This window comes from Plecotus auritus, assembly GCF_963455305.1.
Source record: "Plecotus auritus genome assembly, chromosome: 5".
In the NCBI taxonomy this organism is placed as follows: domain Eukaryota; kingdom Metazoa; phylum Chordata; class Mammalia; order Chiroptera; family Vespertilionidae; genus Plecotus; species Plecotus auritus.
In genome coordinates this window covers 143,105,371-143,127,724 of record NC_137776.1, presented here as the reverse complement: position 1 = coordinate 143,127,724, position 22,354 = coordinate 143,105,371, and the positions used below count along the sequence as shown (strand labels likewise).

Below are 22,354 nucleotides of genomic sequence, written 5' to 3'. Positions count from 1 at the left end.
ACTGCTGGCTCCCAACTGCTTGCTTGCCTGCCTGCCTGATTGCCCCTAACCGCTTCTGCCTGCCAGCCTGATCAATGCCTAACTGCTCCCCTGCCAGCCCAATTGCCCCTAATTGCCCTCCCCTGCCAGCCTGGTCCCCCCCCCCAACAACTACCCTCCCCTGCAGGCCTGGGTTCCCCCCAACTGCCCTCCCCTGCAGGCCTGGTCCCCTGCAACTGCCCTCCTCTGCTGGCTCAGTCACCCCTAACTGCCCTCCTCTGCCAGCCTGGTGACCCCTAACTGCCCTCCCCTGCTGGCCTGATCGCCCACAACTGCCCTCCCCTGCAGGCCTGGTCCCTCCCAACTGCCCTTCCCTACATGCCTGGTCACCCCTAACTGCCCTCCCTTGCTGGCCTGATTGCCCACAACTGCCCTCCCTTGCAGGCCACTTTGTGGCGGCCATCTTGTGTCCACCTGGGGGCAGCCATCTTTGACCACATGGGGGCAGCCATCTTGTGTGTTGGAGTGATGGTCAATTTGCATATTACTCCTTTATTAGATAGGATTGCATTATTTTCTATACATACAACTGTAAACCTACTTTACCCCCACCCTATGCATTTCAGGCAGAGGAAAAAAATTGGTGTTTCATCAGTTCCCTATAAAATTCTTCCTCTTGCTCTAATAAATCCTTTTCTAAGACCAACCATGATGATACCATTGATCATAATGGTCTCATGGGGGCCATTTGTTTTTGCCACCTTATTCAGCTGAAACTTTTTGGATGAGCGATTATACTGGCTTTTTGAAAAAAAGAACAGAGAACAACTATTTCTGCCTATTGAACTGGTTCTGCAAGTCACAAACCTCTGTACACAAAACTAGTGTCAGCAGCTGTTTCTGTGTCTTCTTTGCAACATTGAGTCACACGTCAAAGTACAAAAAGGCACATTTTAAAAATATGCTTAAACACAGGATGGGTAGGCAGTGAGATGACTTAAAGGCCTGCACTCATGTTCAGTCCTTTTGTTTGGAGGATGTAATAGTGTAACATTAGCATCGGATTAGAACAACATTTTATCTCATCTGCATCCTCTAAATGTAACACAGAAAAAAAAAATTACATCCATTCTCCCATTTGATTCCAGAAATCATTGTCTGCTTCCCAGGAGCCCAATGAAACTTACGCTTTAAGGACAACCAGAAAGCTGTATCCGATGCAGCTGATCCCCACCAGAAAATAGGAGAGCGGCAACCTGAAATTCATCCATCCGATCGTTCGTCGATTGTCGTAATAGCCATAAAAGAGGACGGAATATTGCGCCAAGCCCTAAAATCCAACAACAAAGCCAGTTAGCAGATGCCATGAAGAGAAACTCAAAGGAAAAAAAAGATGGATTTTTAAAAGGAATGACAAAATGACATTAATTTTCAAACTTGGGAGATGGCTCTGACGTGAGCCCTATTGTTTTGCTTCAGAGAGTGAACATTCCAGCTGCCACATTGATTGGCAGTTACTTGGTTTACTTGAAATTCAGGGACTTCTAAATAGACCCAATTTTTAATCAAATACAGGTTTGCTCAGCAGTGGAGCCATTACCATGAAATGCCCATTGATTAGAACATCAAAACAAAAAGAAAGGGACTCATAGATAGATAATAGTTTGACAGCTGTCAGAAGGGAGGGGCATTGCAGGGCTGGGTGATAAAGATGAAGAGATTTAAGCAACAACAACAAAAACAAAAACAAAAAACCTCATGGACACAGACAACAGCATGCTGATTACCAGAGGGAAGGGGATGGGGGGAGTTAGAAGAAGGTAAAGGGGGATAAATGGTGATGGAAAGAGACTTGTCTTGGGGTGGTGAACACACAATACAATATACAGATGTTGTATTATAGAAGTGTACACCTGAAACCTATATAAGTTTATTAACCAATGTCACCCCAATAAATTCAATAAAAACAGTTTATGGTGTCATCAGATTTATAATTTTAAGAACTTGCTTGATATTTGGGGGAGGATGTGAAACATGCTTCCTCAAATTGTGATGGCAGGTTTCCACTTCCAGTCGCCTGAGCCACAGTTAGACTAGTTCTCCTAAAACCCAGAGCAGTGTCTTAGCTTGGGCAAGGAACAGGTGAGGTGACATTGGAAGTGATCTGCACAACCTTCTATTCAGAAGGACTATTACATCCCATAACCTCCCATAACCAGCATGTTTATTTGTGTAATTACCAGTACATGCTCTCTCCCAAAAATTACCCAGTGGGGTTAGAATCACCATTTCCCGAAGTCACCTGAGGGGGACGTACACAGAACATAGGCATATTCTGATTCTGCTTCCTTATTGTCCTTCCATCTTTCTCTCCTCTTATTCACTGTGTTTTTTCACTCTCTGTATGGAATCATTGTTTCTGTGTTACTATATATCCACTTCTTGAGCTTCTCTCTGAGTTTATCTCTCAGACAATAACTTAAAATGACTGTGCTATATAAAGTGAGGAGACAGTAACTTGTCAATGTGGGGCTTCCTCTTGAGGTCAAGTGAGTCACCCTTGAATATTAAAAAATTAAATTGGGTCCTACCTGGTTTGGCTCAATGGATAGAGCGTCAGCCTGCGGACTGAAGGGTCCCAGGTTCGATTCTGGCCAAGGGCACATGCCTGGGTTACAGGCTCGGTCCCCAGTAGGGGGCGTGCAGGAGGCAGCCAATCAATGATTCTCTCTCATCATTGATATTTCTATCTCTCTCTCTCCCTCTTCCTTCTTCTCTAAAATCAATAAAATATATTTTAAAAAAGAAAAAGAAAGAAAATGTAAACTAATTAGAAAAAAAATTAGAAAAAAAAATTAAATTAGTTGACTTTAACATCAATTGTACCAAGCCAGGGACTTTGAAGCCCACTGTTGAAAAAAGGAGGAGAGGAAATGGGAGGGGGAGGTGGAAGAGAAGGAGGAAGAAGAGGAAATGTCCTTGATGCTAATTTCCAAGGAAAGAATTAAGAGAAGTAATTTAGAAAATTGCCTTAAAAAAAGATTATGTCTAGTTCAAATCAGAAATCTGAAAGAAAGAAGAAAAAAAAAACTATTCCTCCCAAAATCTGCAGCAAATTTATTTTGTAATACTCTGTGAGAATTAGCAGGGGGAAAATTTCCAGGAAAATCTCAGAAGAGCTCCTGGGCTTAAGTAGAATCAGGATGGGACGGGAGGGGTATGCTCAAAACCAAAGTGTTTCCCTGCACCGTATCTGCCTGTATTCGCATTTTTCAGCTCAAGAAAAGATAACTCCAAACCCCAAATAAAATTTGAGGCTAAACAACTGGTAGAAACCTCAAGTAGAGAAAGCAAGTGAGCTAATCTCGTGTCTAAGATAGGAAAGGATACCAAATAGACCTGAACTGGCCAACTGCCCAAGACCCAGAAATCTCAGGAAAATAATCTTTGGAAGACTTCCCTGCATTTGGTTCCATGCCATCTTTAATGTGTGTGTGTGTGTGTGTGTGTGTGTGTGTGTGTATCCTATATAATAAAAGGTTAATATGCAGATCGATTGAATGGCGGAACAATCGGCCGCTATGATGTACACTGACCACCAGGGGGCAGACAATGCAGGAGCTGCCCTCTGGTAGTCAATGTGCTCCCACAGGGGGAGCGCCACTCAGTCAGAAGCCCTGAGCCAGGCTCATGGCTGGCGAGTGCATCAGCTCCGCAGCAGCGCTAAGGATGTCTGACTGCTGGCTTGGGAGTGGGCCTAAGCCATCAGTCGGACATCCCCGGAGGGATCCCAGATTGCGAGAGGGTGCAGGCCAGGCTGAGGGACCCCCTGAGTGCATGAATTTCATGCACTGGGCCTCTAGCATGTGTGTGTGTGTGTGTGTGTGTGTGTGTGTGTGTGTGTGTATGTTTTTATTGATTTCAGTGAAAGAAAGGGAGAGGGAGAGATAGAAACATCAATAATGAGAGAGAATCATCAATTAGCTGCCTCCTGCACCCCTCCTCCCCCACTGGGGATCAAGCCTGCAACCTGGGCATATGCCCTGACCTGGAATTGAACCATGACCTCCTGTTTCATGAGTCAACATCAACCAATGAGCCACACTGGCTGGGCCATGACATCTTCTTTCACATTCATCTAGGTAAGGTCTCTGCTTCATCTCAGCTATTTTAAATCCAATGTCCTGTCCAGAACCTTCAAACTGGCACTCTTGTCCCCAGGGAACAATAACAGACCCTGGTAAGTATTGGGACTTGGCCCCTTGTGCAGTTTAAAGATATCCTGAACTGTTTCATTTTTTCCATAACTATAAGGCATTCATTTTATAATTATTTCCTGTAACTGACTCTTACCTCATTTCCATGCTACAGTCCTGACACTTGGTGATAATGGTTGCAGTAATAACATCAATCAATACGTTTTGTTGAGCACTTTGCATGTGCTTAAAACCTGACTTCATCTCACAGAATCCTCACAAGAACCCAATGAAGTCGCTACTGTCAGGGGAAATAGTTTTCCTCAACTCTTGATGTGTTCTTCCATGTGCAGAAACTCAGAAATGTAATACTCCCAGCCTCTCTCCATTGCCTCATGCTGGCCCCAGGGAGGAGAAACCATCTGAGAGCAGGGCATGGATGAGCAAGTGGGCATGATGTGGGCCACTGCTCCTCCTCCTCCTGCGAGAGCACAGGCTGTGTTCTGCCCCTGTAGAGGGAGGCCTGTCCTGGCCTAGGGCTGCTAGGTAGAAATGCCTGGCTGGGACGCACACTTGCCCATAAAAAGATACCATGTTCTTTAATATCTGCTTTAACAAGAATAAAGATGGCATGTTGACCTCCACCTTTAGCTTATTTCTGGTTAGCACACAACCTGGTTGGACAGGGAGGAGTGTTATTTATAACAACACACACACACACACACACACACACACACAACCCTCCCTGCCCAACTCAGTAACTTGTCCAAGTTCCCATAGCTAGTGACAGAATGTGAAATTGAACTGGGTCTGTCCAATACAAATCCCATATACTTAGCCACTGTGCTATGCTCCTTCTCCTGTGCTTTCTTTGCCTACCAGGCCTTGTATCATGCCAGTGCCATACATAACCCGTTAAACAAAAATACAAGGAAACCCTACCAACTCAGCAGGAACTTTTGACCGATATCCCTGGATTGGTCCCTGGTGGTGCCAGGATCTCTTGGAAAAGACCCCCGTGCTCCTTTTGAAAAGATTTCAGAGGACCTCATCTCTTTGTTCATAAACATTACAACCTGACATCTTTTTCTAATTCATAACGACACCCCCAAAATAACATGGAAGGAGAAAGGAGCTATCCAACAAGCATCTGGTGAACTTGTTAGGTTAGCACAATAGCCCCTGGGGCAGCTGGCCCGTCTGGTGGGTGCACCATCAACATATGTTCAGTGACTGGCACTTCATAAATGTTAGATCACATCCCAAGTTGCAAGGGCCCTGCTTTTTTTTGGAATCCTGATTATTTGGCAAAGGCTTCTTCAGTTTGCCTGTTACTTCATATGCAGTCAAGTATAAATGAAAGAGGTAATATTGATGAGCATAATTTTTAAAAGCTTTATCCAATCCATCTTGAGGGGTGGCTTTAAACAGGAGTTGAAAGGCTTAAGAGAGGAACACCCCTCCCTTTCCACCCAGCCGGCCCACCACACTCCTTGCATTTTTCTCCTTTCCTTAAAACTCCAAGAGCAGACATCTGGAAGTGACTAAAACAGCAGTGACTTCTAGCCCAGCCAAGGTTTGACTTGGTTTCCATGTCAGCATGCATGGCTTTCAGTGTGGGAGCTCTCTCCCACCCCAAAATCTGTGAGAGAGAAACCACAGTCGGAGCCAAGTTTCAAATGAGCCCAGAGAAGTCCTGTCCAACTCTGGGCTCCATGCATCTGCATCATCTATTAAGACTCTTAATTTCTGTTTCAATGCTGCAGCTGGTCTAGTCTATAGCCGCTGACACCCTTTGATAAGGAAGAGAATGCTTTGATGATGTAGTTGCTAAGAAACAACTCACATAATTATTTATCTAAGTAACTTTTATTTGCCAAATGCTATACATAGGTGAAGTAGAGGCTGGATTATAGAGGCCCTCAAAAGAGTTCTGCACACAAAATATTTTCTTCATAAGAACTTATCACCTGAAATTATATTAGAACTCCATCCCTGTGGTGTTTCTCATGACTACAAATAGAGTGAAAGAACATTCCATCCCCAGGATGGTAAATGAGTTTCAATATCCTTAGCAATCTGTTTAAGTTTTAGCTATTATCAGACCATTATTTTGAAGAAGAAAAAATCATGAAGTCAAAACTGTTAAGAAAGGAAGATGTCACTTCCATGTGTGCCAAGACATGAGAGAGTACCACACAAGTTGGGGTATAGTTCTGTTTCTCTGAGTTGTTAACAATTAATTTAGGCAGAGAAACCAAGATGGCGGCATAGGTAAGCACATAAACTGCTGCCTCGCACAACAATTTTAAAACTACAACTAAAAGACAGAACGGACACCATCCAGAACCACAGGAAAGCTGGCTGAGTGAAAATTCTACAACTAGAAGGAAAGAGAGAAGCTCACAGAGAATTGGAGGTACGGCAAAGGGTCTTTGTGCGCGCAGAGAGGAAGGGTGGCTGAGAGCCTGGCTGACTTTCTCTGGCGGAAGGGGGAAGGAAGCCCCCAACCGCACTGAACCCCAGTTCTGACTGCACTGAACCCCAGTCCCGGGCGAAACCCCGTGGACCCAGGCTCATACAGGGGAAGTCCGGACTGTCAGGTAGAGAGAAAGGCACCCGGAGACTCGGAGACCCGGGGAAGACCCGGGGGAGCCCCGGCAGGCACGGTTCTGTAGGTGTGGGTGCCAGTGTGCACAAAGGCTGTGGAGGTTGCCACAGGCTTTCCCTAGTGGAAGGGAGTCAGAAGCTCCTGACTGCACTGAGCCCCAGTTCTGACTGCACTGAACCCCAGTTCCAGGCGAGCCCCTGGGGACCCACGCTCTTGTGGGGGGAATCTGGACTCTCGGGCGGAGACTCGGGAGCCAGGGAAGGCAGAGGTCTGCAGACACGCACGCGCGCAAGGGCAAGGCTGACTGGAAGCCAAGACTGTCTGCTCCGCCCTGAGACTCCACCCCATCCAAGCTGAGCACAGAGGCTATTGCAATTTGGCAAGTCTAATCCTGTAAGGCTGTCTCCAGCACCGAACTTCTCCCAGCGTAGACACAGCTGATCCTTACAGTCAACTGGCCTGGAGGTCAATTCCTCCCAGTGATACCAACAACAATCAAGACTTAACTACAACAAGGCTGTACACACAGTCCACAAAGAGGTGCACCAAGAGTGTCCACCTCAGGTTAACTGGGGAGGCCGACCCACTGGGCCATATAGGAAACCTAGCACACAATTCTACCTTACCAACTCAGGGAAGCAGTGAAAATGCGGCATCAAAGAAACAGATCACAAACGAAAGAAATGGAGGAAAACAAACAACTGGATATAGAATTCAAAACCATGGTTATAAGGCTTTTCAAGAATATCCTAGAAAAGGCCGATAAATATAATGAGACCCTCAAGGATATGAAAAAGGACCAACTAGAAATTAAACATACACTGACTGAAATAAAAAATATTATACAGAGACCCAATAGCAGACTAGAGGATCGCAAGAATCAAGTCAAAGATTTGAAAAACAAAGAAGCAAAAAACACTCAACCAAAAAAGCAAAATGAAAAAAAAATCCAAAAAGTTGAAGATAATGTAAGAAGACTCTGGGACAACTTCAAGCATACCAACATCAGAATTATGGGGGTGCCAGAAGAAGAGAGAGAGCAAGATACTGAAAACCTATTTGAAGAAATAATGACCGAAAACTTCCCCCACCTGGTGAAAGAAATAGACTTACAAGTCCAGGAAGCGCACAGAACCCCAAACAAAAGGAATCCAAAGAGGACCACACCAAGACATATCATAATTAAAATGCCAAGAGCAAAAGACAAAGAGAGAATATTAAAATCAGCAAGAGAAAAACAGTTAATTACCTACAAGGGAGCACCCATACGATTGTCAGCTGATTTCTCAACAGAAACTATGCAGGCCAGACAGGAGTGGCAAGAAATATTCAAAGTGATGAATAGCAAGAACCTACAACCAAGGTTACTCTACCCAGCAAAGCTATCATTCAGAATTGAAGGGCAGATAAAGAGCTTCACAGATAAGAAAAAGCTAAAGGAGTTCATCACCACCAAACCAGTTTTATATGAAATGCTGAAAGGTATTCTTAAAGAAGAGGAAGAAGAAGAAAAAGGTAAAGATAAAAATTATGAACAACAAATACATATCTATCAACAAGTGAACCTAAAAATCAAGTGAATTAAAAACCTGAGCAACAGAATAATCTGGTGAATATAATAGAATCAGGGGCATAGAAAGGGAGTGGACTGATAATTCTCAGGGGGAAAAGGGTATGGGGGGGTTCAGGAAGAGACTGGACAAAAATCATACACCTATGGATGAGGACAGTGGTGGGGAGGTAAGGGCAGAAGGTAGGGTGGGAACCGGGTGGAGGGGAGCTATGGGGGGAAAAATGAGAAACAATTGTAATAATCTGAATAAAGATTTATTTTTTTAAAAAAAATTTAAAAAAAAACAACAAAAAAACAACAACAATTAATTTAGACCTTAGTGTTAAAAGTTTCAAGCATGGATGAGAAAGAGCTGATGTCACAATATCTGATAGAACAGGACACAGGAGAGAAGCAAGATGTAAAAGGCTAACAACACCCCAAACAAAGCTTAACTAACTTCACAAGAACAGCAGCCAGCCTGGCACTTAGGGGCTACATGCTCATATCTAGCCCAGGGCCACCCTTCTTCTCTCCAATCAGACTCAGCAAGCTTCCACCTAATGCTCTGCTCACCTCTGAGCTTACGTTCCTTTTGCTACAACCCAGATCCAGAGTTATGAAACAAATGCCATGTGGCTCTTTGTGAGGGAGCATGTTGATTACAAAGAGAAAGCTAGACAGAGCTTTAGCAGATCTAGTTTTCTGTAAAAGGAATAAACCTCAACAATATCATAGACAGTGAACTCTGGGCCCTCAAAAAGCTGTGAAGTAGACAGTTTCTGCCGGTGCCCAGCTATGTGTTGATGCCCTCAAACCTCTTCCTCCCTCCCAGACAGGTGGCATTGCTGCTGTCTCCTTTCCCCTGCTGGCTTGTGGATGCCTTGCTCTCACAATCAGGGCTCCCTCTCCCTACCTCTCCTCATACAAACCATTTTTGCATGGGAAATAGAGTTAATTTACTGGATCCTCTCAGGACTCCATTAAACTTCAACACTGAATCCTTCTTCCATGTGCCTTCATGTACTTTGGTATATATATATACCTGTTAGTTTGGGACTGTCACATTGGATGGCACATCCAATTAGACCATAAAGTCCCTGTGGGCAGGGATTATATGTTAGTTATCTTTTTATTCCCAGCATCTGACATTCAACTTATGCTTGTGGAATGACTGAATGAAAAAAAGAAATTGCTTCTGTTGGTCATTAGCAATCCTTAGTTAGATTAAGTTCCTTTAAATTTTCAACTAAACCGCTCTTTTCTAATTTTCTGCTCTCTATTACCCATTTTAATAAAATAGAGTAAATCATTCAAGACAGTAGCATGACTGACAATAACAATCTCATGTTGGAATATAATAAATCAAAACACACACAAAAAAGTCTAAGGGACACTAAAGCTGTCAAAATTCCTTAATTTTTTCTACTGTCTAATTGCCTAAAACTCTTACAAAATGAGACATTTTAGGGCTATAAAATGAGCTGCTATGTATGATTTCTTCCCACATAGGAAAACTGGCCTTCTTTTATTTCACAAGGTAGACATTGAAAGCATTATATTATGGGTGTCTGTTGTTCTTTGATTTCTGGACTTGTAAATCTACCCATTAGTTCTTTGAAGTCATGCAAAATGAAGCATTGTGAATTCATATATGAAAAGCGATAGGTGTGGTCATTGGGACATGGCTCATACTGGGAATTACCTTAGTATTATCTATTTAAGAATGAGTTTTTGAAAAAGAAAAATATTTTAGAAGTAGATAAAATATTATTGAGACTACTTAGAAAAAAATGAATGAATTTGGAAATTTTCAATCCCATATAAGTAGCCCACATTTTATTTCAAATATTTAAGATTAGCAAACATAATTTCAAGTACAGTTTATAAGCAAATAATGTCTATTGGAGATATATTATGCTAGAACTTAGGATAAAGTTTTTACTGAATTGCTTTCAAATGTTTATAAATTTAAATAATAATCTATTTATTACAGTAGATATACTGGACTCATGATTTTGGTGTTATTTGTATTATGCAATATAATTTAATAGTTTACAAGGTTCTAATCTAACGTAATGGCTCAGCCTTTAATCTATTAGGTGGACAACCAGTATTTAGATACAGCAAATTCCTACCAGGTAAATTGAGCTCTTCCAAACAATCTTAGTCTCTCACTTGGTCATAATGATAGATTATCCTTTGGTCTCACATTCATCTTTTCTTCATCCAATCTGTTGAGTTTTTCAAAATCCAAGTCTGATAATGCCACTATCCACCCACCACCCACTTAAATTCCAATTATTTTTAATTGCTCGAGGGAAAAAAAATTATCATGGCCTAGATTGTAGACAGCCTCGCATGGTTTGATAATCTTCTATCTCTCCACTGCCATCTGCCCCTGACTACAGACCCAAAGGAATCAGTTCTCCAAGTTTAAGCTACCAGAGGGATACCAAGAAAGCTAAAATAAGACCCAGCGATCTCTCCCATCACATTATAGACATGTCATACAGAAGTCCCGGAGCAGCAGGTTAAGAAAGCTATGAAACAAGAGAAAGAACCTAGGACCTAGAACAGAAAATAAAATACCTCTCTTTTTCATCAAACCTCATGAGCCTTTGAACCAGAGGGACCTGGCCATTGAGGAAGTAAAGCAAATACAGGAGCCAAGATGGACAGCCCTTTGATCCTGCCATTCCTAGTCTATGTGCCTGAGCAGGGCCCCCCTCGGCTCAGTGAAGTCTTCAAAAAAGTCTTACTATAGGTACAGATTAGAGGATCCTCACCCCTTCCAATCTATGATCTCCAGGCCAGGGACGAGTATATCTCAGAGTGCACTTGGGAATCTACAAGCCCATATTTGTCCCCAAGCGGCCTAGCAGTCTGGCTTGGGGTCATTCTTTTGCACTCACCAATGGATAATTTATGATCTAGGGCAGGGGTGGGCAAACTTTTTGACTCGAGGGCCACAATGGGTTCTTAAACTGGACTGGAGAGCCGGAACAAAAGCATGGATGGAGTGTTTGTGTGAACTAATATAAATTCAAAGTAAAGGAGCGGAGGGGAGAGCAAGAGAACCCTCTGCTCTTTCAGTTCCGCGGGCCGGATAGAACAGCCGAACGGGCCGGATCCGGCCTGCGGGCCGTAGTTTGCCCACGGCTGAAGGGGTTTAGTCTCCGTTGAGCCAGCACTTGGCTAGGTTGAAACAATGGCTGTGGCAAGGAGGTTATGTTCGTGTGTTTGAAGCTTTTTGAAACTAAATACCAGCAACAACAGCAACATTTCTGATCTAGTCACATTTTCAGAGCCAAGAGACCCCGTAGCAGCTCTGTAGGTGTGCTGCTCAAATCCCCTTCAGAAGACAGTCTCCAGTTGCCACCACTTTGGATTGACCCAAATAGATCCTGATGTGTTACTTCACACACACACACACACACACACACACACACACACACACACACACACACCAGGATGTCTCCAGCCAATGACTGAGCATGGTGAGGAATACTAGAGCCAGGTTATTCTTCAGTGACGTGGGAGTCCTCCAATGGTCATTTCTTGCTAGGAAACTAACCATTAGCCCAGCCAAGACGTTTTTCCGAATGGCGCTACAGTCTGAGACTCTTCCTACCCAATCTTCCTTCCCTCTCTCCTTCCCCAGTTGTCAGACCTGCTTTGCCATCTGAAGACTCTCCCCTCCCAGCTCCAACCCCATTAGGCTCATTTTCCCCTTTCTCACCTGTAGTCATCCCCCTGCCCTGTTTCTCCTGCAACTAATATTGTTTTTGGTGTCTCTTTCTCAGAAAACCTGAAATGATTTATCCCTTCAAAGGACCCCCTGAAAATAAAGATGCATTTGAACGGCTGCAATATTCCTAAAGGCAAAGATGTGTTATTCCATGTATAAATCATAAAAATATCTCTCCTAAATGTGGTCAGTACAATAAGAGAAGAAAGAACTTAAGACAACTGAGATATGTCTGAGAGGAGATGCTCTCACTTTGAAGATCATTACTTAAAAGAGCTGTTGACGCTGGTAAAAGAAGGAACTAAACTGCTATTTGTTAACATTCAGAAAGTCTGTGACAGTCTCCCTGGAGGACAGACCTAAGGAGGAGTTGTGGCAAAAGTGGGCAGGGCAGAGGAATAGGCTTTGACATTGACATTAAAGTCAGCCACATTTTCGCTTGAATATCAGTGTCTCCTCTAATTGTAAGTGCTGTCTTTGGCAAACTAACTTCTCTGAGTCTTAATCCCCTCAACTATACAATGATTATTGAGCTTCATCTTGAAGGGCTGTTATAAAATGTAAGGTCTGGGTCTGATTAAAACATAATAGGTGTTATTTTCCCCTCCTGCACAACAGAGCTTCCCCCACCTCCCGCATCTATGAAGACCAGCAGAGCAGGGAAGGAAAAGGTGATGTATCATTTATTCATATGCAATGTACAAGATGCCCTCATGCTGGAAAGCTAAGTGCATTCCCCTTTATCACAGCTCCAATCTTTACCCATAAGATCTCACAGTCTGATGTCAGTTCAAGCTTTTCCAAATTCCGCCACAGTTCCTCACTCTCTCTCCATATCTAAACTATACAGTCTCTTCCTCTTTATCATTCCTGTATCATCCTTGTGTCTCCAACTATCTTGCCAACACATGCATCTTCTTCTTACTGACTTAAACTCCTTCTCCTAATTCTACAGCTTCAAATAAAGCAATTTCTGCTCTTTTGATTCATAGCATACCAATTAGATAATCTCCCTATTTCTTACTACTTTAATAAAATGTATTTCCTCCTTAATCAGTAAGATCAATCACTAGATACTCAATAAAAGGATTAAAAATATGGTGCTTTGAGAAGCCGTAAGACTGACTGACAGCATATATCAAATGGTACTTGTCTACTATCAATTAAAGGGAATTTGAGTGAGTTGTGATACATGCTTGTAAGTCACAGATCTCTGAGCTTGCAAGGAGTTATTCTGTCTGGGAAGAGAGTTTAAGGGGAAGTTTGAGGCTTCCAGCATGAAGTTCAACAGAGAAGCAGCTCCCTACAACCTGCCCCACCTCCATCCTAAAGGTTTTTCTGACCCTTCCCATTTTATAGCTTCCTCTGCCACAAGAGATCATGCCTGCATCTACTAACCATGTTCTATAAATATTTTCTGCTTCTCTTTTCCTGCATCTCTATGGCATTGTTTAGTTAAGCTGGCACATTAATCTTCCTAAGATGCAACAAACCAATCCATGGCCCAATCAGACTGTTCAGGCACCAGTCATCTCTTTCCTAGGTCTGAGACATGTCTTTCCCCCTGGCATCTCTGGAAGTGCAGAATTCTGAGTTTTCAGGGATCTCAAGGACATTTGGTCAAAGGTTTCCTCCATGGTGTCATAATAGATGGAATCCTGGGCTTTCCACTTACATCATCTCATAATACAGAGCAGGCTCCTTTATGAGGTAATTGTTCTGATGATCAAGTAGAGAACTCAGGCAAGAGTAAATATCGAACCTGTCATTTTGTTTGAAAAACTAATTTGGGAATTGCATGCTTACTATAAAAGGTGAAAATGGGACCCAACTGCCTCACCTCCTTCTCCCTTTGTGAGGAAGATATAGCACTAAATGAAGTCAGTCTGTGTTCCAGGACATGCAATGAGAAGGCTGTTGGAAATCACTGCAGGAAAATTAGTGATAGGAACAGGCACAGAAAGAGCACTAGATTAGGAGCCACTCATTAACCATAAGATCCTGAATGTGCTTCCGTGACTCAGTTTCCCTAACTTTATTATGTGTGATATGGGATGGAAGATCTCCAAGGACACTTCTGTCTCTAGAAAGCTCTTATTTTGTGATACATGTCAAACGATTGAATGGTTACAGAGTGTAGAAATTTTAAGAAAGTCTATAAGTGAATAATATCAGCTTTATTTTTTCTTGACCTTTTGACATTCTTTCATTGCCTCAGAATCATTTCCAGGAAGGCTTGGAGTTATAAAGGAAAATAACTTGCTAGTTAGAGGATGAGAAAGAGAAATCAAAATTATTTCAGGGGGACATAGTAATAATTTTTTTGAAATTTAAGTAAGGGAGAGGGTTGGGGAGAAAGAGGAATGGAGGAAGTAAGAAGTAATAGGGAACATAAAAGTGAAGAAATAAAAGCTAACTTAGAGGCTATCTACTCTATGAAACCTAAACCTTTCCAAGCAAAATATTAACTGCTTCCTCAAGGCTCCCCACTATCTTTTTCTTCATTTTTCTAACTTAGTACATAACATATTGTATACTGGTTGCCTATGTATTTTTCTTAAGTTGTCATGAGTACCTGGAGATCAAGAGAATCAGGTCCATACATCTTTGTAAAATCAGTATATATTATATTCCATAAATAAACACTGAATTGAAACAAAAATGCCAATTGACATGGGTGATTTTAGATTCCAAATGCTACAGAGTGAGGGCTTTATTCTATATTTTGCCTGTTTACTCACAGACCAGGAACTTTTGTAAGGTTTACATTTTCTGGTACTGCTCAGGTACATTAATTTCTATGGTTCTTATCTCAAGGATCTACAAATGCCTGCCCCCCTCCCTGTTACTCAGATTGCCAGTCAACGGGATTCATTAAATCCTCCATCGGTTGAGAATACAAGGGGGCCAAAGAAGATGCAGCACATGTGTAGTCTCTTTAGGAAGCTCACAATTTAGGAGCTTAAGGATCAAATTCAAAACATCTATGAAACTTTTTTTTTTTTTAATATATTTTATTGATTTTTTACAGAGAGGAAGGAAGAAGGATAGATAGTCAGAAACATCGATGAGAGAGAAACATCGATCAGCTGCCTCTTGCACACCTCCTACTGGGGATGTGCCCGCAACCAAGTTACATGCCCTTGACCGGAATCGAACCCGGGACCTTTCAGTCCACAGGCAGACGCTCTATCCACTGAGCCAAACCGGTTTTGGCACATCTATGAAACTTTAACACTTTAAAGCTCACAATTTAGGAGCTTAAGGATCAAATTCAAAACATCTATGAAATTTTAACACTACCAACGTGAAGGCTGCTTATTGTTTTCGCTCCTTACTTCATTCCCTGGTCTACATAAAAATTTATTCTCATTTGCTATTTTTAAAAAATTCCTTGAATCATCAGTTCCCCGATCTCCACCTTGCTACTTTTCTGTCCTCTACACTTTCAAACATCTGCGATCTGGTCACCATTTTAAGAAGGACATGTGTCACAGACTTGAATCACACTCCAAAATGATTTTTCAATGGGCAGGGATGAGTCTCTGCCATAGCAATAAACCCCATGCAGGAGACCTCAAAGAGGAATACTCATTTTAGTGCTACAGTGGAGTAATCCTCATTTGGGTATTATTTAGTAGTTAGAATTTAGTATTGCTTGGTATTTAATATTTAGCTTTATTTGGTATTGACTATTCAGTAATACCAAATAGACTTGTTTAGGAAGTGAAGGGTTAATATATAATGTAAAAGCTCTAATTTCCTAAGAACTCAAAAAGCACTTTCGCAAACTCTTCCTTTGTTGTTCTCCAAAGCCAGAGATAAGAACATTGCTTGCAGTCTTTGAACTCTGAGCTCACCTTCATTCAGTAATCTATGTTTCCATTTAATCATATTATCATCTTCCCAAACCCTATTTACTTTTCCTTCCTTCCTTCCTTCCTTCCTTCCTTCCTTCCTTCCTTCCTTCCTTCCTTCCTTCCTTCCTTCCTTCCTCCCTCCCTCCCTCCCTCCCTCCCTCCCTCCATCTCTCTCTCTCTCTCTTTCTCTCTAAACAAGGGGAATGTTTAAGACTTTCACCCAGCCCCACCAGAGGAGCCCATAGGGTTTTAGAACAAGGAGAACTTCATCTACCAACACAGCTGTGTGGAGACACTTACGTTGAAGTCGTACAACACACCAAAGTTCGCTGCCGACGCCTCTTCAGCTCTGGGAACTGTCTTCCTAGGTAAACTGCCATATGGCAAACCCCAGAGGTACTATATGGAGAAGCAAAGAAAGCAGTTAACAATTGGCAACAAAGTCTGAACCACACATGTGATCACAAATCGTTTTTGTTTAAAAGCACTTCTGAAGCCTTTTCAAGAGGACTGTGGATCTCCATGTGGGGTCCCCTCTTCTGGGAATCTCCTATTAAATTCAGAATTCCAAACAATGGGAGTGCTAAGGGCCCTGTGCTTTGAGTTCAGTGGACCACCAACAGTTGGGCCAACCACAGTGCCCAGAAGGCTACCCACACCACCTTCAAACTGGTCTGTCTCATTTGGGGAGGTCTGAAAAGGACAGGGTCATTTGAGGACTTTAGTGTTCTAGAAAACCAGACTACCCACATCTTCATGCGGGTGGGGGTGGGAGAAGAATCTCTCCCACATGCCAAGGAAGCGGGTTCTCAAAAGCAGCACTCAGAATTTGAGGGTGATAAGAGGGAAGACTGATTATGAACCTGCCTCGCCACTAATTCAGGATTACTGCCCTGATCTGTGCTATCACAGTAGAACAGGTTATTAGGGGCAGAGACAGCCAGTCAATTTTTTTATTGACTGAGTCTGACACTAAGATGTATCATAGTAGCCAGTGTTAAAGTTTCAAGTTTCCTTAGAGAGATGAGCAAGAGTAAGAGTAGTATCCTATCAGGAGCTTTGGTGAGAACTGGGAAAAGCACCCCTCTTGCCCCAGGGTACCACATGGCTTGCCAAGCAGATGGCTTCCCTTCCCTAGGGCTGGGGTTAGAGTTTGAATATGGATGGAAAACTGGGTGACTGGGTAAGGGCTGGAAATCAGCCCCTACTCCCTTTTTCCACACAAGCTGATTTGTTTCCATGGCAACCCTGCAGATCCTCTGACTTCCCAGGACTAAACAGAACAGAGGGTGAGTTCTACCTGTTCTCTCTCACCCCAAAGTTGGGGCCACAGAGGATCGAAGAGATTCGGGTTTGGCCAGGGACACAGGAACTTTGGGCAAAAGGGCATATGCATCAGAGGAATACTGAGTGGGGCTGCTGGATGGAGGCACCTGAGAAATGGAGCCTTGTTACCAGGAGGTGACCAGCCCTGGCCTCTGTGATTCTGTAAAAGTGGCATGAAGGATACCCATCCTCTTTTGTTCTTTCACTGGTCGGTAATCATTGCCCAAAAAAATAGGATGCCCCTCAGCATCTAACACAACCTATAAAAAGCATCCCAAGCTTGCCCTGGCCAGTGTGGCTCAGTTGGTTGAGCATCATCCTATGCACCAAGAAGTTGCCAGTTGATTCCTGGTCAAGATTGTGGGCTTGATCCCCAGTAGTTGGTATGTAGAAGGCAGCTGACTGATGTTTCTCTTTCTTGTCGACAATTTTCTCTCTCTCTCCCTCTCCCTTTCTGTCTCTCTAAAATCAATTTTTTAATAAAAAGCATCCAAAGCCAATATGCTTCCCAGTTCTAGGACTACACCCAATCGAACACATATTAGCTCCCTCCACTGCACACTATTAGGGATTCTGCAATTTCATATAGTTGGAACAAATTAGCTACAATCTTTCATTTCCTCCACATGGAGGCAGCATGGGGTGGGAGAAATGGTAAATTCTGCTGAAAACTCTTCATGGGTATATATAACCTGAGTCTGACACTAAGATGTATCATAGTAGCCAGTGTTAAAGTTTCAAGTTTCCTTAGAGAGATGAGCAAAAATAAAGCTGAGGTTAATTTGAAATAGATAAAACACAAACACATTCTGCTGCATTCCTTAAAAGTTTTCTCCTTGGAGATGAACTATACAGGAATTCTGATCTATGTCCACTGTCTTCTACAAGCCAAATAGTTATAGAACCCCCAGAATTACCTCAAGGATTATACAACTAATAGATTAGGGTGCAAAATCTGAAAAAAAAAATCACTCTGGGATGCTGGAGGCTAAAACCAACAGTAGTTAGCATATTAATACAAAAAGACCCATTGGAAGGCCAATGGACTTTGATATTCAGCAGGGCTAAAAATCAGCATAATATTGCCCTGCTGTGGGCTCAATGGCTGAAGGCAGTTCCCTAACCTGATAATCCTTTTACTGTTTACCAAACTTTACCTTTGATATGCCTGTATGCATTACTAAAGGGCAAATTTGTATTCAAGTGAATAAAAGCAGACGGGACCCAGTTTCCATGTGCTCTTCATGAAAGAGACACCCCTGGCCCCCAGTGCCTTCTAAATTCATATTTCTTGTATAGCATTTTCATCTGTGCATCAGCCCCTTCTTCAGATCCTGAACCCTAGCTGTAAAAGGTTGCGACACTGGGATGCTGGCTAAATCCAATAAGCACTGTGGACTCAATTTTCACATTTTTTAAATGGGGGAACAAAAAATCTTTTATAGTCTACCTCATAAATTTGTTGTGAGGCTCATTAAGTATAAGAAATGAAAGTGCTTTACACTTATAAAAAGCAAAGAACTCAATGAATGTAAGGCACTATGAGTGTGATTATGCTCATGGAGGCTGGATACAGAAATGGGCCCTGATTTGAAACCACGGGGATAAAAATTTTCAACACCAAGTTCTGGCTTTTTTCGATGCTGTACTGGACAAATTGGTTTTGAAATATTGGTACCTACAAAGACCCTTTGCAGATTAAATAAAGCCCAACTCAATTTATGTATAGTAAACATCCAAAGAGATCTTTGAGTCATTTAACTTCACCTGGGTGAAAGACCCCAACCTCACTCTTGCTTCTTGGCCTTAGCTAATTCTCCCCACATCAGCTCGGGGCTTTTCCTTCTTCTTCAATCTGTTTTATTCTCCTCTCTGACCTTGGTGCAAAGGGACCCCACCCCCTTTCTTCCAAAGGGTTATCTTACTTTGGAAGAAATTTACTCATTTGTGTTTCTTTAGTATAGAAAAGCTGGATGCCTTAAGTTGCATTAAGAAGCATTTCTTTCTACGCAAACTTGGCAACAAAGCCTCCTCTTTCTTCCTTTTGGACCCAGGGACCACCTTGAGAATCTGACGAAGCCATGAACCTTTTCCCATAAAAAATGTACATGTAAACATACATGTGACATTTTACAAATGACTTCAGGAGGCTCAGACTCCCTTTAGAGCAAGGATTAGGACTTTGGGCCCATGGGCACCATTTTGAAGATTAATTTTGCCACAAATACTATGACTCTAAGGGTGGATTAACCAGGCCTCTTTGGATGCTTACCACAGATATGCATTCTACTCTTATAGAAAAGGAGCTTTTCTAAGAGGTGATCACATGGGGAACCTGTTGCAGTGTGTTGTGTAAACTGGAATCAGAGTCTTACCTCTGGCAACATGATGAGGCTAAATGTCAGAATGAAGAGAACCATATTTACTCCATACATCCATCTCATGAAGAGGAAGTATGAAGCCACCGATGAGCCAAACTGACCTATTAAAAATAAAATTAAAAAGTTAGGAACTTCCAGGTAAGATGGTGTATAGGTAAATGCAGTACTCAAATCCTCCCACAACCACATCAAATTTACAACTAAACTAGAGAACAACCATCATGCAGAACCATCTGAAATCCAGCTGAATGAAAGTCCTACAACTAAGGATTTAAAGAGACATTGAGACTGGTAGGAGGGGCAGAGGCACAGAACAGGCTAGTCCCACACCCACATGTGGTGGATAAAAATCAGGAGGGATCTATCAGCTGTAGTGGTCCCCCCTGAGGAGCAAAGCGTCCTGGCCCCTACCAGGCTTCCAAGTCTAGGGTTCCAGTGCTGGGAAGAGAAGTCCCCATAACTTCTGACTGTAAAAACCAGCAGGGATTTTGAGGGAGATTAGGCTTCTGGAGTCCCAGGCAGCGTCTCTTAAAAGGGCCACACGTGGACTTACTCAAACTCACTCCCTCTCCCTCTGAGCTCCAGCACTGGGGCAGCAGCTTGAAAGGAAACAGGGCAAGAGCTGGAATGGTCCTGGGGATGTGAGTGCAGCCAAGGAGTATGGTCAATAGTGTTCTAACGGCTGCGTGGTGTCGGATGGGTGCAGGATTTGTTGAGATGATCACTTAGTAAGTTATATCATGTCTGTTCACTCGGTGTACACCTGAGGCTAGTATGGTGTTGTGTGTGTGTTTTTAAGAAGAAAAAAAAAGAGGGAAAAATTAAGAAGTTGAAAGGACAGAACAAAAGCTATGTCTTGATAACCTTCCAAAATAAATCTGCTCATTGCAATATACTGGTTCCATTCACATTTACAGTCTCCAGCATTCTTCTTTTTCTATCTGAAAGAGAAGATGTTAATGATGGAAGTGCTCTCTATTATGTAGCTGTAGTTGCCTAAAATGATCAGGACCTACACCTTATACTCCATCCAAGGAAAAGCTGCTTTTTGTTTAGCAGCTAGGATTGCCATCTGAAGAGCTTATTTTATTCCTTGAGTTAATACAGTTAAGTGAGCAAATGGTATATGTAAAGTGGTTACTACAGTGCCTGGCCAGTAGTTAGCTATCATTAAAATTATACATATTCACTGCACTTCATCTTCCTTTTTCCCAGGCAAACAATACTCTTCTCAAGAAGTTTACCACATCCCTTATAAATGGTTGTCCTACAGGCCATCTTGTGCTGTTTTCCCCCAATAGTGGCATTTTACAAGTACAGCGCAGAAGCTGAAGGTCATCCACTTCACACATTTTCCGTCAGGAATTATCTTAGATGTGAAGCCCAATGTCACAGACAGGATTACTTCTTAATACAACTTATATTTTAGTGAGGTATGAAAACAACAAATAGGTGGGAATTTAAAAATTAAAAAAAAAGAAATATATTTAACGTAATACATATTATATACATAATATTCTATTATATATTATATGTATGTGTATTATATATATTACGCATTTTATATATGTGTATGATAATGGATGATATATATGGATGTAGCATATATATTATATATAATACGACATAATTATATTACTATAAAAATTATAGCCAGATAGGTTCTACACTACAGAGAGGAGGATGAAGTATTGGGAGGGGTTGCTTAGATATCTGGTCAGGAAGGTAAATCAGAGAAGGTAACATTTGAGCAGAGATCTGAAGCTGGAGGAAGAGGCGGAAACACCCCCAGCTGGGGGACAAGCAGAGGAACGAGAGAGAACAATATCATGAGGGAGGCAAGAGCTCGGACAACTGAGGACCTAACGCCCGTATGGGAGCTCAGACCTAAGACCTAACGCCCGTATGGGAGCACTATGAACAGGAAGCCAGACCACATTGTGAAGGGCCTCCTAAGGCAAGAGAGAAAGTGAATATTTATGTCAAATGAGATAAGAAGTCACTGACAGGTGTTAAGCAATGGAGGGAGGGGGCAGTTATGACATTTAAGAAATCACTTCAGCTCTGGAAAATAAATTGGGGGGTGGGGAGGTAGGCAAGAATGTTTTGTCACATTCAGCATAAAGTGAAGTGGTCTGTTCGATGCTTTTGAATGAGGGGGAAAAAATAAAAGCATTCTCTTAAATTAGAGAATAGAAAAGGAAGAGCAAACAGGAACCTGAAGTCTCAGGCTGAGGGTTCGTAGAGTTACAAAAGCCAAAGATTATTTGATTATCCCTTAAGGTTCGGCATCAAGAGGCTAGTTTTCCCGGTCTTCCCAATTCTCATTTTCTGTTGCCCCAAAAGAACAATGAACAGCTTCAGCCACCTGCTGCATCAACCCCTTTGTCCTGTCTCATTCAGCAAAACACCTCCAGGGACCAATGCTTCCCTTGGGCCCTATGTCTCTGAAACATGACAGGAGGAGGAAGGTTCGTGTGGAGCAAACGGCAGCCTCTGCTGACTGAGATATCGGGCTCACAGGACAGTCAGACCTCCATTTTTGGAACTTAAATCTATTCTTTAGGTACCATCTTACTTTTTCCCATAACCCAGAGGCAGTTTATAAAGAAATTTAAAAGGAAGGTAATATCTGTGTAGATGTTTTAAAAGACATCAATTCATTTGAAGTCTGAATATTTGGATTCACTTCACTTTG

General features: G+C 42.3%; 1 protein-coding gene across 2 annotated transcripts in view; it reads right to left on the bottom strand.

Moving 5' to 3' along the window:
* The window catches only part of TMC1 (transmembrane channel like 1), a 241,810-nt gene that overhangs the window by 44,418 nt on the left and 175,038 nt on the right, over positions 1-22,354 (bottom strand). For both annotated transcript variants that reach the window (XM_080668801.1, XM_080668800.1), the window contains 3 exons: positions 19,651-19,757; positions 16,250-16,348; positions 1,167-1,309 (listed from right to left, as the gene is read on the bottom strand). In XM_080668801.1, the coding sequence (XP_080524927.1) occupies positions 1,167-1,309; positions 16,250-16,348; positions 19,651-19,757 (349 nt within the window). The remainder of the gene's footprint in view (positions 1-1,166; positions 1,310-16,249; positions 16,349-19,650; positions 19,758-22,354) is intronic.